Consider the following 15,548-nt stretch of genomic DNA (forward strand, 5'->3'; position numbering starts at 1 on the left):
CTTTTTTTTTTTTTTAAAGATCATATATAGGTACATGTTTGGGACAGCCCAAATGATTAACTACTAAATTAGGAATAGAAAGAGTACTAACCTTATTTATTCCTTCTCTAACAGTAACTTTAGATGAGAAAGACTTTTGAATGAGCACAAAGGATCCTTGCAGCCTGCAGAGACGCTAATTATAAGGAAACAGCAATTTACATTATTTATAAGGAAGCTATTTACATTATTTAGCCCTTCCAGACACAATAGTTGCCGGGTTCCATTCTTTCACTACAGTGGAAAGAATAAAGTGAAGTGACAAGGGAGTAGAAAAGATATTCTAATAGCTTCATCTCATTACAAGAAAGATAATACTTTGAAAAATGTAAAAAAAGTGCTTCAAATATAAACTGAACAAAATGGAAACTTCCATCTTAGCACGATGATGATTCAGAGTACAGCAGCCATTTAAATATTCAGACAAGCTTTTAAAAACTACTGCAAGTGAAGCATTGTCAACTGTGTATTTGCAAGGAAGAAAATGACTAAGATGCAATGCTATGACTAAGATACATAATTCAAGTATCTGAATTTAATAAGTCACTTTTTCTTTTACTGGTGATATTGAAATGTAAGTGCCTGCACACTTAGTAAGATTGTGAGAATAGACAGATCGAGAGGGGAAAGAACCCCCACTTCATGTGTTTTATTTTTCTTTTCCTTCCTCCTCTATGACCACTTTAATTTTATCCTGCAGTTTCACATTCATCGATATAATAGGTAGAACTCAGTGGCAAATTACATCAGCTTTTGATCCGAAATAGACCAGTCCGTTATGTGAGAAAAAGGAGAAGATGAGAACAGAAAGAATTTATCAAGCTCATTTTTTCAAAAAGAAGATCTATTAATACTTTTTGTAAATGCCCCAAGAATGAATTACTTCTTTAGGCCTAAAATCCTTTTTTTTTTTTTTTTTTAAATTTTTATTTATTCATGATAGGCACACAGTGAGAGAGAGAGAGGCAGAGACACAGGCAGAGGGAGAAGCAGGCTCCATGCACCGGGAGCCTGACATGGGATTCGATCCCGGATCTCCAGGATCGCGCCCTGGGCCAAAGGCAGGCGCCAAACCGCTGCGCCACCCAGGGATCCCTAGGCCTAAAATCTTAAAGGCCTAAACATTTTTACTGCTCACTTAGAGACAAGATAAAATCTTAAATAATGATTTTAACATTTTTACTGCTCACTTAGAGACAAGATAAAATCTTAAATAATGATTTCTATATCCTGACTGGAGAATTGAACTCCTACAGTGAAGTGTCTTGACAAGAAAGGTTCTTGGGTCACAATTACCTGTTCTGAAGAACAAAATCATCATCATTTTCCTTCAAAGAATATTAGAGTACAGTGCACATGACATATTAGGCCAGCCTCATAAATTAGCACAGGCCCACAGAGCCTGCAAGAAATTAGGTCAGACCTGAAAGAAATCAGGCTGTGGTCCAATAAGCTTCTTAATCTTAAGTGGAAAATTGGGCTCACAGGGTGTTAGGGTCACTATCTTTATTTATTCTTATGTGTGACAGAACCAGTAACACTTTTCAGTGTTAAAAATCTATTTTTCTAAGACATCAAACATTTGTTTCTTCTCTTAATTTTTGGCATTGCCTAATTTATAAAGCAAGCAGGTTCTCTATGAGTTAAAACTTATACCTTAAGTAAGTAAATGAACTTATTGTTGCCCATAATACGCAGGGAAAGAAGAACTTCCCTTGTCCTCACATATTTTCCTTAGGGCATACAGTTTTCCCAATCAGAAGACCTAAAATCAGTTTAAAACGCTAAAGTATTTTGAGAGTTAACACTTGAAGCCGCAAGTATGCATTAATATCCGGCAGTTAATTTCAAGTGAAATGCTTATTTAGAATACAGTGATAATTAGAGTAAGGGGAAACATAAATGAAGAACTATAATGTAACCTTATTAGGCACAGACATCATTTCCACAGTTACAGACCTCAAGGTACAAAAAGAGGGAAGAGAATGGATCATTTGCATGCACTTGATTTTATTTGTTTACTCATGAGAGACACACAGAAAGAGGCAGAGACACAGGCAGAGGGAGAAGCAGGCTCCTCCATGGGGAACCCGATGCGGGACTCGATTCCAGGACCCCGGGATCACGACCTGAGCTGAAGACAGATGCTCAACCACTGAGCCACCCAGGCGTCCCACGAACTTGATTCTTAAATTGTCAGATATTTTCCTAATTTTGATTTTATTGATAAGGTTAGGTTTTTTTTTTTGGATGGCCAGTGAAGCTTATTCATTTTGAGCCCAGGCTTTGGAGTCCGAAGGCTGGGGGATCTGGTCCCCGACACTACGGTTTACTCTGACTTTGATGCGTGAACTTTGGTGTATTAAATTGGGAAATGGAGCTACTCCTAATACCCTACGTGATAAAGCTGTTATCACGATTAAATGAGATCAATGAGATTATGTGACAAACGCTTAGAACAACGCCTGGCACATGTTAATAATCGTTATCGTCATTAAGTGGTCGAAATGGAAAACGAGTATAGTCTGAATTTGCTATTGTAAGTTTTTGGCTCTACTATCCGCGGGCTCTCTGCGCACAATCTTCTCTCTTCTCTCCTACCGCGGGGGGCCAGTGAGCAAGAGGGCAAAAGAAAAAAAAAAAAGAAAGAAAGAAAGAAAAAAAGCCCCCAGGAGCGTCGTTCCTTTCTGGACCGGGCTCTCTCTTCCTTCGCCCTCCAGGGGTCGCTGTGTTTTCCCGAAAGCGCGCGGGAGGCCCGGTTGCCGCGAGACCGTCGCCAGGCAACCGCGTGTACACACACTTCGGCCGGCCGGGGTCCCGCCAACATGGCGGCGCTCGGCGCCTCCGCGACCTCTCCCTTCAACCACTCTCCCACTTCCCTGTCCCCGCCGGGACCGCCGCCGACCCCTCCCCCGACCTCGAACGCCCTCTCCGAGTCGCCCGCGGAGTCCAAGGAGAGCTCCCCGAGCCCAGTGCCTCGCTCCGCCTGCCTCGAGAGCTCTCTGCCCCTCGCCGTGTTTTATGGGCCCCTGGACGCTAAAAACCCGCTGCTGGCCTCCTGCGAGAGGGAAATCCGGGAATTACTAGGCTTTATGAGGAGAAAGAAGGCGTTGGCGACAACGGAGGAGCAGAAGCACGAGTTCCACCGGCACTGGTAAGCGGAGGCAGGGCGCGGGCGCCGGGCGCCGGCCGGAGAAGGGCGGCTCGTGGGGAGATGCCCTGGCGGCTGCGCCCGCGGGGCCGCAGCTAGGTCAGCGCGGAGGCCCTGGAGACGACCACGACGATTCGGAAGTGGAGGCTCGTTGCGAGGACAGTCCTTAACCCCTGGTCAGGGTTATACCTTGGCTTCCTGCCCGGGTCAAACTCAAAACCTACCCAGAAGCGTTCTCCTAACTCACCGTTCCCCGGAGTGCCCCGCAGTCCCTCCCACTTGCCAAGAAAATGTGTGACGCACTCAGGGCCTCACTTGCCACGTGGTGGGTACATTTTGTGTGTGAAGCAAAAGGCATGACTTTGAGGTAGCTTCGGTTTTTGAAAAAGTTCTTGATGCCGCGAAGTATGTGATTCTGTGAACGTGCACGTGAATTCCGTTTTGTATTGCTGTTAGGATCACAATGATTTTTTTTTTTTTTTTTACTGATTTTTGTAACTCATTTTGCACATGTGTTTGCCTTTTTGGGGGCTTTCTATCCCCATGTTATCACCGAACGTCAAATGACTTATTTTTAAAGGATCTTTCTTGATTATGTTACCATCTTTCTTTCCCAGTCAAAATACCTTGCAAACCGAACAGTTACCAATGTAGACAAATGTCAAAGAATACCAGCTGAAGTAATTTCCACTTTTATTTTTTAATTGTTTTTAAGATTTTATTTATTTATGCGTGAGAGACACAGAGAGAGAGACAGAGAGAGAGAGGCAGAGACACAGGCAGAGGGAGAAGCAGGCTCCATGCAGGAAGCCTGACAAGGGACTCCATCCCGGGACTCCAGGTTCAGGCCCTGGGCTGAAGGCAGGCGCTCAACCGCTGAGCCACCCAGGGATCCCTCCACTTTTATTTTTTATTCATGCATTTAATTAATATGAAGACATAGTTTTAACTTATATTTGTTATTCATTAATAAATTCAACTATTTATTGAACATCTGTGTAGCAGGTACCATTCTAGGAACTAGGAAAACATCAAATTCACAAAAGGTAGGACAATTTGTACCCTCACGGAGCATATATTTTTGTTACTACAGACAGCTACTAAGCAAATAAGAGAAATCATTTTATGGGGAAAGAAGTGTTAGGGAGAAGATTAGAGCAGAGTGTGAGGATGGAAGGTAAGTTATGACACTGAAATTTAGAATGGGGGTGGCTGGGAGCATGGTCAGGGTAAATTGAGAAAAGTGGCCTTTGAGAAAGATGAAAAAAAGAGATAGAACAGCAAGTGATGAAGATTTCTGTAGGAAGAGTTAGGCACAAGGGAGAATGAAGTGTGAGGTTCCTGGCATGGGATTGAGACTGTGGGAAGAACAGGTTTCTGGTAGGAGAGAGGCAGATAAAGAGTTTAGGTGTTTTTTTTTTTTTTTTTTTTTTTTTTTTAATTTTTAAGTAATTTCTATACTCAATACGGGGCTGGAACCCAGCCACAAGATCAAGAGTCACATGCTCCACTGACTGAGCCAGCCAGGCATCCCAAGAGTTTAATTTCAGATATATTAAGATTGAAATGTAATTCAACATCCCAGCAGAACTATTATGTAGATAGTTGGTCATTTGAGTCTGGAGGTCAAAGCAGAGAGACATTTGAGATTTGTCAGCATATTAATGATATTTAAATCATGACACTTGATGGGATAGCTAAGGGAGTTGGTGTAGACGGAGAAAAGGAGAGTCTGAAGACTGAACCATGGGACGCTCCAACACTGACCTGTAGAGAAGATAAGAAAGTGGCAGAGACTAAGAAGGAGTGGCCAAGGAGGTGGGAGGAAAACCAGTAAGTGTGTGGTGTGCTGGAAGTCAGGGAGACAAACTGTTTGAAAGTAGGAAGGAATAGTTGATTAACGGTGGCAAATCCTGGGACACCTGGGCGGCTCAGTGGTTGAGCATCTGCCTTTGGCTCAGGGTGTGATCCCAGGGTCCTGGGATCTAGTCCCACATTGGGCTCCCTGCGTGGAGCCTGCTTCTCCCTCGACCTCTGTCTCTGCCTCTCTCTGTGTGTCTCTCGGAGCCTGCTTCTCCCTCGACCTCTGTCTCTGCCTCTCTCTGTGTGTCTCTCATAAATAAATAAAATCTTTGGAAAAAAAAACAAAACAAAAAACGATGGCAAATCCTGCTGATGGGCCAAGTAAGATGAGAACCACGACTTGACCAAGGAAAATGCATTACATACCTAGCTATATATATTTCTATTTAAAACACTTCTGCTCTTGTGCCTTAGATAGCACATTTTCTTCACATTTCGAGAACGAGCATTATAGTTCAAACCACTATATATTGTGCTTTCCCCACAGCCTCTGGAGTCTCAAGTCTATCCTTCACTTTAGCAGTCGGGGTAACCTTTATAAATCAACCACCCACTCTCCTATCTCAAGACTTTCTATTGCTTCCCATTCCTTTTATTTTTTATTTTTTATTTTTTTTTCCTTTTTTTTTCCCATTCCTTTTAGAATAAATTTACGACTTCTGTCTTCTAGGGTCTGAGCATCTGGCTCTGCCTGCTTCTTCCATCTCAACCCATCCCTCACTTCTCTCTCAGGACTTTCCAGGGAGGCAGATACTGTATTTTTCATCCCAGGGCCTTTATATTTGCTGTCGCCTTTGTCTGAAATGTTTTATCCTCAGCTTTTCAAATATCTGGCTCCTTCTTTTCCATCAGGGCTTAGCTCAGTTCTTACCTCTGTTGAGTGGCCTTTCCTACTTAGTGCAGGTTCAACCACCCATTTATGTTTTTTATTTATTTGTTTTCTCGTGCATTATCCATTTCCCCCATTAGAATATAACCTCCCTGCTGACTTTGGATAATGTGTCTGTTTTTCATTTTTCTATCTAGCAACTAGCCTGGTGATTGGGGTAGAGCAAACTTTCAATGAGTATTTGATATTGAAAGAATTCAAGGATTATTATCCTTGTATTTTCAATAATTATTATTATATATGGGAAAGTAGACCTGGGCCAGTTGTTAAGTACAGTATCTGTCCCATCTTTATTTATTTATTTATTTTTTGTCCCATCTTTAAAGAGACTGTAAGAGAATCACAAACATTAATGATTGACATGGTCCTTAGCAATCTAACAACCTCTTACACAATTTAGGTATTTATTTATTTATTTACACAGCTTTTATTGAATGCCTGCTATGTACCCAGCAATGCATTAGCCATAGGTTATATAATGATGAGCAAAATAGATAGGGAATCTGTGCTCATGGAGTTTACAGTCAAGAGAGCAAGAACGAGAGAGAGAGAGACAGAGAGAGGTTAGGTTTCAATGAGTCATTAAGTCAGCATACAAACAAGTGCTATGAAAGAAGAAGCTACTGAGCACTTAACATGTGCCAGGCATTGTACTAGGTGTGGGGGATACAGCAGTGCACCAAACAAGGATCCTTGTCTTCATGGTGCTTATATTCTAGAGGAGGAAGTAGGCAATAAACAGTAAAGAAGTTCATTTTATGGTAACCTCGAAAGTAATAAATGCTGGGACGAAAGCTAAAGAGAGGAAGGGTTATGGAGTAGGAGATAGGAGATTGCAATTTCCAATAATGTGGTCAGAATAGGTGAAACTTAAGCAGAGGCTTAAAGAGAACGCAGCAGGGACCCACTTTCAGACAAACGATGAAGGAGGTGACATTAAGCTGAGATTAGAAGGCTACCAGGCAAGGAGAGAGGATAAACAGAGGGAACAAGCATATAGGAAGATCTTGGCAGGAAAGAGCCAGAGACTTGGGAGGAATGAACAGAGGCCCAGTAAGCATGGCTTAGTGAGTATGAGTGCAGTGGTATGAGGTGAGATAAGAGGCATAGGTGAGGCTGTGGAAGGTTTTAGAGGCCTTTTATGGCGTTTGCCTTTATTCCAAATGCAGTGGGAAACCATTGGGTAGTTTTGGGCAAGGGATTAACCTCATTTAATATTTTATATATGTTTATCTAATCTTTTCCAAATGGAGCAAGAATGACAATTTGGAGGCCAATTAAGAATACAGGAGGTAGGATTTGCTTTTATAACATATTTGATAAATGATTATTTTTTAGAATAAAAAAGTTTTTATGACTATAGGAACTTACATAAGCATAAAGATTCACAGTATCTAAAATACAGAGTTTGATCATACTGGCAATGTTATTATATTCAGAGTATGATAGATCTTTTTAAAGATATGCTTTTGTTATAACCAAATGAGATTAACATATTCTGTTTATATAGTCTTGATTTTCTATTTTAGAGATTTCTAACTATTCAGCAGCAACTATAATAAATCAGCAATCCAAAAGATATTAATGTTTTCTTAAATGATGCACATTATATAGTGTATATTATATTTTCCTTGTTTAGTCATTACGTAAGCCATTCCCAGTGAACAGTCTTAACTTGAACTTAAAGTTCATTTAAAAAAATTATCTTATTATATAACCTTGATTGATTTAACAAAGTGGGTATTTTTCTTTTATGAGTAATAAACATAGTCATCATTATCTCATCTTTAAGGTTGGAAAGCATTAAGTCTTTCATCTACATAATTTAAGAATTCTAGCTGACTTTTGGGATCCATTGTATTTATTCTAATACTGTGACATTTCATGAAGCAGCAAATGAAAGTGAAAAGTTAAAAAAAAATCTCTTCCTTTTAAAACTTCTATGGCTGTATTTGGTACATGTATATATTTTCACATATATACAAGTATATACATATATTTCCAAAATATATTTTTTAAAGATTTTATTTATTTATTCATGAGAGACACAGAGAGAGAGAGAGAGAGAGAGAGAGAGAGGCAGAGATACAGGCAGAGGGAGAAGCAGGCTCCATGCAGGGACTCAATCCCAGGTCTCCAGGATCGCACCCTGGACTGAAGGCGGCGCTAAACTGCTGAACCACCCAGGCTGCCCGCCAAAATATTATTTATCAGTTGAAGAAGGCAAGAATATCCTGTCCCCTACCTCTCCCTTGTAATCAATCACTGTCACTTAATTATTTGAATTAATTGACATGTTTCTGTTGAGGTTGTTCTGATAAGATCTAAACATATATATCATAAGTACTTGAGCCATCTTCAGTCCCTAAGTTTACATTCCAACCTGTATTAGTCAATTTGGGCTATTAATTACTAATTAGTAATTACAAATTAGTTTGGGCTGCCATAACAGAACACCATAGTTTGGGTGGCTTAAACAACAGACATTTATTTTCTCACAGTTCTGGAGACTAGAAGTCCCAGGTTAAGGTCTTGCAAGGTCAGTTTCTGGTGTCAGCGCTCTTCCTGGCTTGCAGAAGACCACTTTGTCTTCATATAACCTTGCCTCTGAGCAAGTACAAAGAAGGAGAGAAAGCAAATTCTCTAGTGTTCTTAGATGGGTGTTAATGCTATCAGACCAGGGCTCCACCCTTATGACCTTATTTAACCTGAATTATTGAACCTTAATTACTTCCTCAGAGCACCTTTTTCCAAATACAGCCTCACCATGGGCGAGGACTTCAACATAAGAACTTCATGAGGACACATATTCATTTAGTACACAGCGCTGTCCTCATCTAGAAATTTATGAGATAGGATTCAAAAACTGTTAAGGAAAATTTGGATTTTTCCTAGAGGCATTTGTAATTTCTGAGAGAGTGGGAAGGATTAATGTTAACTAAATGAATGAACAAAATAAGCAGTAATCTGCTACCCTTTGAAACTAATTAGAAACCATTTTGAGAATACTATATGTTTTATTTTGGTTTACATGGTGAAAAGAAATAGAACCCTAATGGACTGACTCGATAGTGAAATCCTTGAACTCTTACTAAGAACAAGGAATTTTTTTCCTAGTCATTTATTCATTTTTTCTTTCAACAAATAATTGTTGAGGACATATATATACTAGATATTCACTACTCTTGAGGCTGGGCAATGAATAACATAGTCAAAGTCCTTGCCCTCAGATAGTTTACATTCCAGAGGACAGGCAAGTATAGTGATAATACTAGTTAAGATCGTGGATATAATGAGCTTCAGTTTTATCAACTATATACCTGGGATATTGATATTACCTATCTGAAGGTTGTTGTGGAATGAAATGAAAACAAAAACGCATGTGGCAAAAGACCCAGAACAGCCAATCCAGTTCTCCAAATTTGGAGGAGAACAAATTTGTAAGACTGATACAGCTTGACTTCAATCAAGACTTCCTCTAAAGCTACAGTAATCAAGACAGTGTGGCATCAGTGAAAGAATGAAAATATACATCATTGAGACAGAACAGAGAGCCAAGAAATAGACATATATACATGTAATCAATTGATTCTTTGACAGAAGAGCAAAGGCAATACGATAGAGCAAAGATAGTCTTCTTAAAAATGGTGCTGGGAAAACTGGACATCCACATGCAAAAATTGAATCTTAGCACATACTTTATACCTTTCACAAAGATTAACTCAAAATTGATCACAAACCTAAATGTAAAATTCTATGGAACTCCTGAAAGATAACCGAAGAAATCTAGATGACTTTGGGTTTGACAATGACTTTGTTGATAGAACACCAAAGCCACAGTCCATGAGGAAAGAGTTGATAAGCAAGACTTCATTAAAATTAAAAATCTTTGGTTTGTGAAACACACCATCAAGAAAATGAAAAGACAAGCCACAGACTGGGAGAAAGTATTTCTCCAGGACATCTGATAAAGGACTGTTATCCAAAATATATGAACAACTCTTAAAAACTCAATTAATAAAAAAACAAACAACTTGACTTAAAAAATGGATCAAAGACTTTAACAGACATTTCATCAAAGAAGATAATACAAGTGGCAAATAAACATATGAAAAGATGCTCCCCAAAATATATATTATCAGGAAGATGAAAATTAAAACAATGAGATACCACTACACACCTATTAGAATGGCCAAAATCCAGAACACTGACATCACCCAATGCTGGGGAGGATGTGGAGCAACAGGGACTCTGCATTCATTGCTAGTGGGAATGCAAAGTGGTACAGCCACTTTGGAAGATAGTTTGGTGGTTTCTTACAAAACTAAGCATACTCTTACCATACAATCCAGCAATCAGGCTTTTTGGTATTTACCCGAAGGAATTGAAAACTTATGTCCATACAAAAATCTGCCCATGGATGTGTATAGCAGCTTTATTCCGATTGCCACAACTTGAAAGCAAAAAAGATACCCTTAAGTAAGTGAATGGATGAATAAAATGTGGTATATCTAGACAATGGAATATTATTTAGCATTAAAATGAAATGAGCTATCAAGCCATAAAAAATATGAGGGAATATTAAATGTGTATTACTAAGTGAAAGAAGCTAGTTTGAAAAGGCTACATGTTGTATGGTTCCAACCAAATGGCATTTTGAAACAGGCAAAACTGTAGGGATAATAAAAAGCTCAGTGGTTGCCTGGGGTTCTGGGAGGGAGAGAGTGATGCATACATAGGCAGAGCACAGAAGATTTTTAGGGCAGTGGAACTATTCTGTGTGATAGTATAATGATGGATACACATCATTATACATTTTTCCAGACCCAGAGGATGTATAACTGCTAATACTAAACCGTAAAATAAACTGTAGATGTTGGGTGATAATGATGTGTCAATGTAGATTCATGAGTTGTAACAAATATACCACTATGGTGGAGGATGTTGGTAACTGGGGGGAGGTGGTGGGTTGGAAGGCTGTGCATATGTGTGGGACATGCAGTATATGGGGATACTGCATAACTTTTGCTCAATTTTTCTATGAACCTGAAACTACTTTAGAAAGCAAAATCTGGGGATCCCTGGGTGGCGCAGCGGTTTAGCGCCTGCCTTTGGCCCAGGGCGCGATCCTGGAGACCCGGGATCGGATCCCACGTCGGGCTCCCGGTGCATGGAGCTTGCTTCTCCCTCTGCCTATGTCTCTGCCTCTCTCTTCTCTCTCTCTCTCTCTCTCTGTGACTACCATAAATAATTAAAAAAAAAAAAAAAAGAAAGCAAAATCTGTTTTAAAAAATGCATATAAAGAGCTTGGATCAGGGGCGCCTGGGTGGCTTAGTCTGTTAAGCATCTGCCTTTGGCTTAGGTCATGATCCCAGAGTCCTGGGATGAAGCCCTGCCTCAGGCTTCCTGCTCAGCGGGGAGTCTGCTTCTCCCTCTGCCCCTTCTGCTTGTGCTCTCTCCCCACTCTCTCTTTCAAATGAATAATTTTTTTTTTTAAAGAGCTTCAATCAGTGCATAGAATAAAGGAAGCAATTATTTTAACTATTTAGTAATAATTAGACATTAACAGTAAGGCACATTGGAAAGACAGTACAAAATAACTTTTTAAGGATTGTTAGTAATTAATTGAGGTTTCCTGCTGACTTTGAAAATAAGATTTTATTTTATGATTTTTACAGTGCCACCTCTTTGTTTAATATCTGGACCAAATATGCCCCCCGGCTGCCAGCTGCCTATTACAATGAAAAGCTTCTGAAGGTTGGAGATAGCCTTTGTGAAATGAAAGTAAGTGCCTCTGGAGTAAAAAGGGCCTAAATGAAACTTACTTGGGTAATTATTATTATTTAGTTTGATACGATTCCTGTTTTACATTATTTGATTTTTTTTCTTGGAAAAATATGAATGAATGCTACAAATTTTAATGAGGCACAGTAACCAAAAAAGTGTTTGTTTTTTAATTTTGTAGTTGAGATTCTCCAGAGGTGAGAGATTCCCGAATAGAAAGATAGCTGGCTGGGGTTGGGCAGGCACACAGCCCCTAGTTAACCAGGGTGTGGTAGGTGTCCAACAGGAAATGCTGAGTCATCATGTTCCTACTTCATACAAAGGAGCCCAGACACCACTTCCTGTTATTTTTCACATGGCTGACCTTGCCCAGTGACAACTTTCATGGTTCCTTGCCTTGCTGCTATGTTGTCTGGTTTCCAGTGCCCTGTTTTAATGATTTTCAGCTCCTTAATGTTTTGCTATATGTAATTATAGCAGTTATTCCTTGCATGCCCTGTTTCTTGCTTAGCACTGAGTTCCAAACTGAGCTTGTGCCCAATTTCTGGTTCCTATCAATGCCTGGGTCTTGAATTGCTGTGGACTTGGTTCGGTAAGACCACACCATAGCTGGGTTTTTAGTTAATGATAATGTACATTTTCCCTTTAGGCTCTGGTATAGGCCCCAAACTTTCCAAGGATGATTGTTTGACACATCTAGAATCCTTGGACCAAAAGTTTTTTTTTTTTTTTTATCCAAAGTGTTCTTAAAGTATTTTCAATGTTTTCTTGAGCTTTAGTTTTTTCAGCTTTATTCTCCTCCTCCATTTCTATTTTCTGGACTTGAATTTTTAAATTTTTATTTATTTTTTGGTGAAAGGGAAATTTAGCAAATGGAGGATGAGATGTGGAGGAAATTTTATGATGAAGACAATCTATTGTCTGCTGCCAAAATTAGAGCATCAGCTTAGCTTCATGTAATTGGACCGTGGTTCTTAGGAAGTTAAAAATAAAGGAAAACTGTAGACTAAAAAGTTTCTCCAAAGGATAACTATAGAAAGCAAACAAACTGATGGACAAAATCCAACCTGTGAGCTATATTCATGTAAAGTGTAATCACTGTTTTGACAAACATTAGAAGAGTGTTCCCTCTGCTTTTATGCTTCTCCTAAATGTAAGAAGCTGGTGATATACACCACAGTTTGGTGTTGTTTATGGAGTATTTAGGTGAGTGGAGTGGATATTGGTGGAGAGAGGATGGAAGAACATGTTAGAAGTTGGTGATATTTAAGGATTCAGAATATTTCAGATAGAAAGGCCCAGATAGGGTATTGTAAAATTTACTTAAAGGAGTAAGCAAAACATTTTTATCTACTTTTCAATGATGAGAATAGTGGGCTGATAAAGGTATTTAGAATCCTGAAAATGAACTTGAGTTGTGACTTTGGTTCTAGAATCTCTTTATTTTTATTTAATTCCAGTAAAGATCATTTTGTTGGAATAGTCCTGTTTTGAACCTAGTTTTGAATTCATTATATGAATTAAGTTAGAAAGGCAAAGATTCAGAATTAGTGAAGAGTAACAAGTCAATTGAAATAGAAACAAAAGTTTGTGTATCCCTCCTATCGGGCTAGGTAACTCTGCTGGTAGTAGACACCTAGAATAGTTGCTTTTCCTGGAGACAGTTGTAGGGGAGGAAGCTGATGAAGGTGTGCAGTTGACTCATATCCACAACCCTGCTCATCAACCCTGCCCTGAAACTCCAGGTCAACTGTGCCCTGTGTGCTGTAGAAACGAGCCTTAATTTTGTTATGGAAACAGAAGCATGAATTGGGGGGTTACTGGGTGGCTCAGTAGTTGAGCGTCTGCCTTCAGCATAGGGCATGATCCTGGGGTCCTGGGCTAGAGTCCTGCATTGGGCTCCCTGCAGGGAGCCTGCTTCTCCCTCTGCCTATGTCTCTGCCTCTCTATGTCCCTCATGAATAAATAAATAAAATCTTAAAAAAAAAAAAAAAAAGAAGCATGAATTAGGACTAACAAGAATCCTAACTATAACAGTAGCTCAGACTTTTAAAAATTTGTCCTGATGCAGCTTCAGAGACTGTTGACAGAAGAGAGTGAGCATGTTTCCTTGCCTCTCCTCTCTCTTCCTTCCTTCCTTTCTCTTTCTCTCCCTCCTTCCTCCTTTTCTCCTTCCTTTGCTCATCTCCCCACCCCCCCTCACCTCCTTTCTTTTCTCTTTTGGAACTTAGGATGTGTCAGAGAGGCAAGGCCAGTTATGCAACTCATCTGCCTCTCTGAGTAGGTGGATTACCATGACACAGTGATGTTGAATTTTTTGGATTTTGAGTATATATAGATAGATATTACTGCACACACCCTGGTGAATATTCTCATTTTTATATCATCATTATTCACACCCTGGTAAATATTCTCCTCCTTGAGATTGTGATGGCCTTATTTCACAATAGGCTTGTTGGGAGGGGATTAATGTAATTGTGTACATGAAATACCCAGTGCATGTCTTCACATAATATGTGTTTAGAAATGCTAGTGATAACGGTAGTAATAAGGTAGTGGTGGTAGTAAGAGTGTTATAGTAATAATCGGCATTGATACTATTAAGAATAATATGAATATTACCAAATTTTAATAATGATAAGCAAAATGATACTTTGAAACTTTCATCAAGTTCTCTTTTTATTTCCTCCAGGAATATAAACTGGCCCTTTTACAATGCTATGGAAGATATCTTCAGCAGTTCAGTATCAGCTTTGATGAGAATAAAGCAGATGTGAATCAGTTCAAAACTGCTTTTTTTCCAAAAGGCTTTGGAGACCAAGCTGCTGCACATACAGTAAGATGAAAGCAGTAGCTATTTTAGCTACCATTTATGATTAGCCATGTGATGCATTCTTTAGTTGACAGCTTCTAAATGTCTTTCATTTGCTCAGCATGACATTTGTTTGTGTGCTATAAGTTACTTAATAAATGTTCTTAGTTATGGATAAGAAAGTGTACTTATTAAACTTTGTAAAGATTTTGGAGATTGTGTCACAATAATCACTCATTCTTCCAGCAGATGATTATTATCATTATAATGACTAATATTTGTAGAGTGCTTTTAGTTTACAAAGTGCTTTGGAAAACATATTTGATCCTCGGTAACTTTATGAATTAGATATTATTATTATCCTCATTTTACAAAAGAGAAAAAGAAAGCTAAGGGCACAGTTAGTTAACTAGTGGCTCAGGAGATCAAACATAGATCTTTTAATACAAAAAATGTCATGCTTTTTTCCTAATATAACCAATATTATTGTTATGTTGATTGCTACCATTGATACACAGGTTGAGTGGTTGCCAGGTGCTCGGTACTCTTCTGTATGCATTATATGAATTGTCTCCTTGTAGTTTCATTACAGTCCCAGAAGGTGGGTACTGCAATGCCTCTTTTACAGATGTGGAAACAGGGACTAAGAAATCCAGCCCACTTAAAGCAATGGGCAGAGTTGGTGTTTGAGCCCTAATCAGTCTGATTCCAAAACTATATTATTCCGAACTTGGTGATTATTCAAGATTTCAGAAACAATATACAGTTTAATAGTGGTTTAAATCTCAAGGCATGTTTGGAGCACTTTGAGCAGTTCAATTTGGCTGTACCATAAGTACATGAATAAGAATACTAGGCAATGTAAATTGGCACCCCGCTGGGAGGAGTACTGGATGAAAAGCTTAGGAGTTTAGACTTTTTTTTTTTTTTTTCTTTTTTTCTTTTTTTTTTTTTTTAATTTTTTATTTATTTATGATAGGCACACAGTGAGAGAGAGAGAGAGGCAGAGA

General features: G+C 39.1%; 1 protein-coding gene and 1 long non-coding RNA gene across 18 annotated transcripts in view; one reads left to right on the forward strand and one right to left on the reverse strand.

Moving 5' to 3' along the window:
• The window catches only part of LOC111090051, a 48,878-nt gene that overhangs the window by 17,355 nt on the left and 15,975 nt on the right, over nucleotides 1-15,548 (reverse strand). The window lies entirely within an intron of this gene.
• The window catches only part of CFAP54 (cilia and flagella associated protein 54), a 297,401-nt gene continuing 284,693 nt past the window's right edge, over nucleotides 2,841-15,548 (forward strand). For all 15 annotated transcript variants that reach the window (XR_005370580.1, XR_005370581.1, XR_005370582.1 and 12 more), the window contains exons 1-3: nucleotides 2,841-3,193; nucleotides 11,621-11,726; nucleotides 14,419-14,562. Coding sequence is in view for 11 of the 15 variants with exons in the window: in XM_038558716.1 (XP_038414644.1) it covers nucleotides 2,865-3,193; nucleotides 11,621-11,726; nucleotides 14,419-14,562 (579 nt within the window). In the remaining 4 variants the exon portion in view is untranslated. The remainder of the gene's footprint in view (nucleotides 3,194-11,620; nucleotides 11,727-14,418; nucleotides 14,563-15,548) is intronic.

This window comes from Canis lupus, chromosome 15 (assembly GCF_011100685.1).
Source record: "Canis lupus familiaris isolate Mischka breed German Shepherd chromosome 15, alternate assembly UU_Cfam_GSD_1.0, whole genome shotgun sequence".
Taxonomy (NCBI): domain Eukaryota; kingdom Metazoa; phylum Chordata; class Mammalia; order Carnivora; family Canidae; genus Canis; species Canis lupus.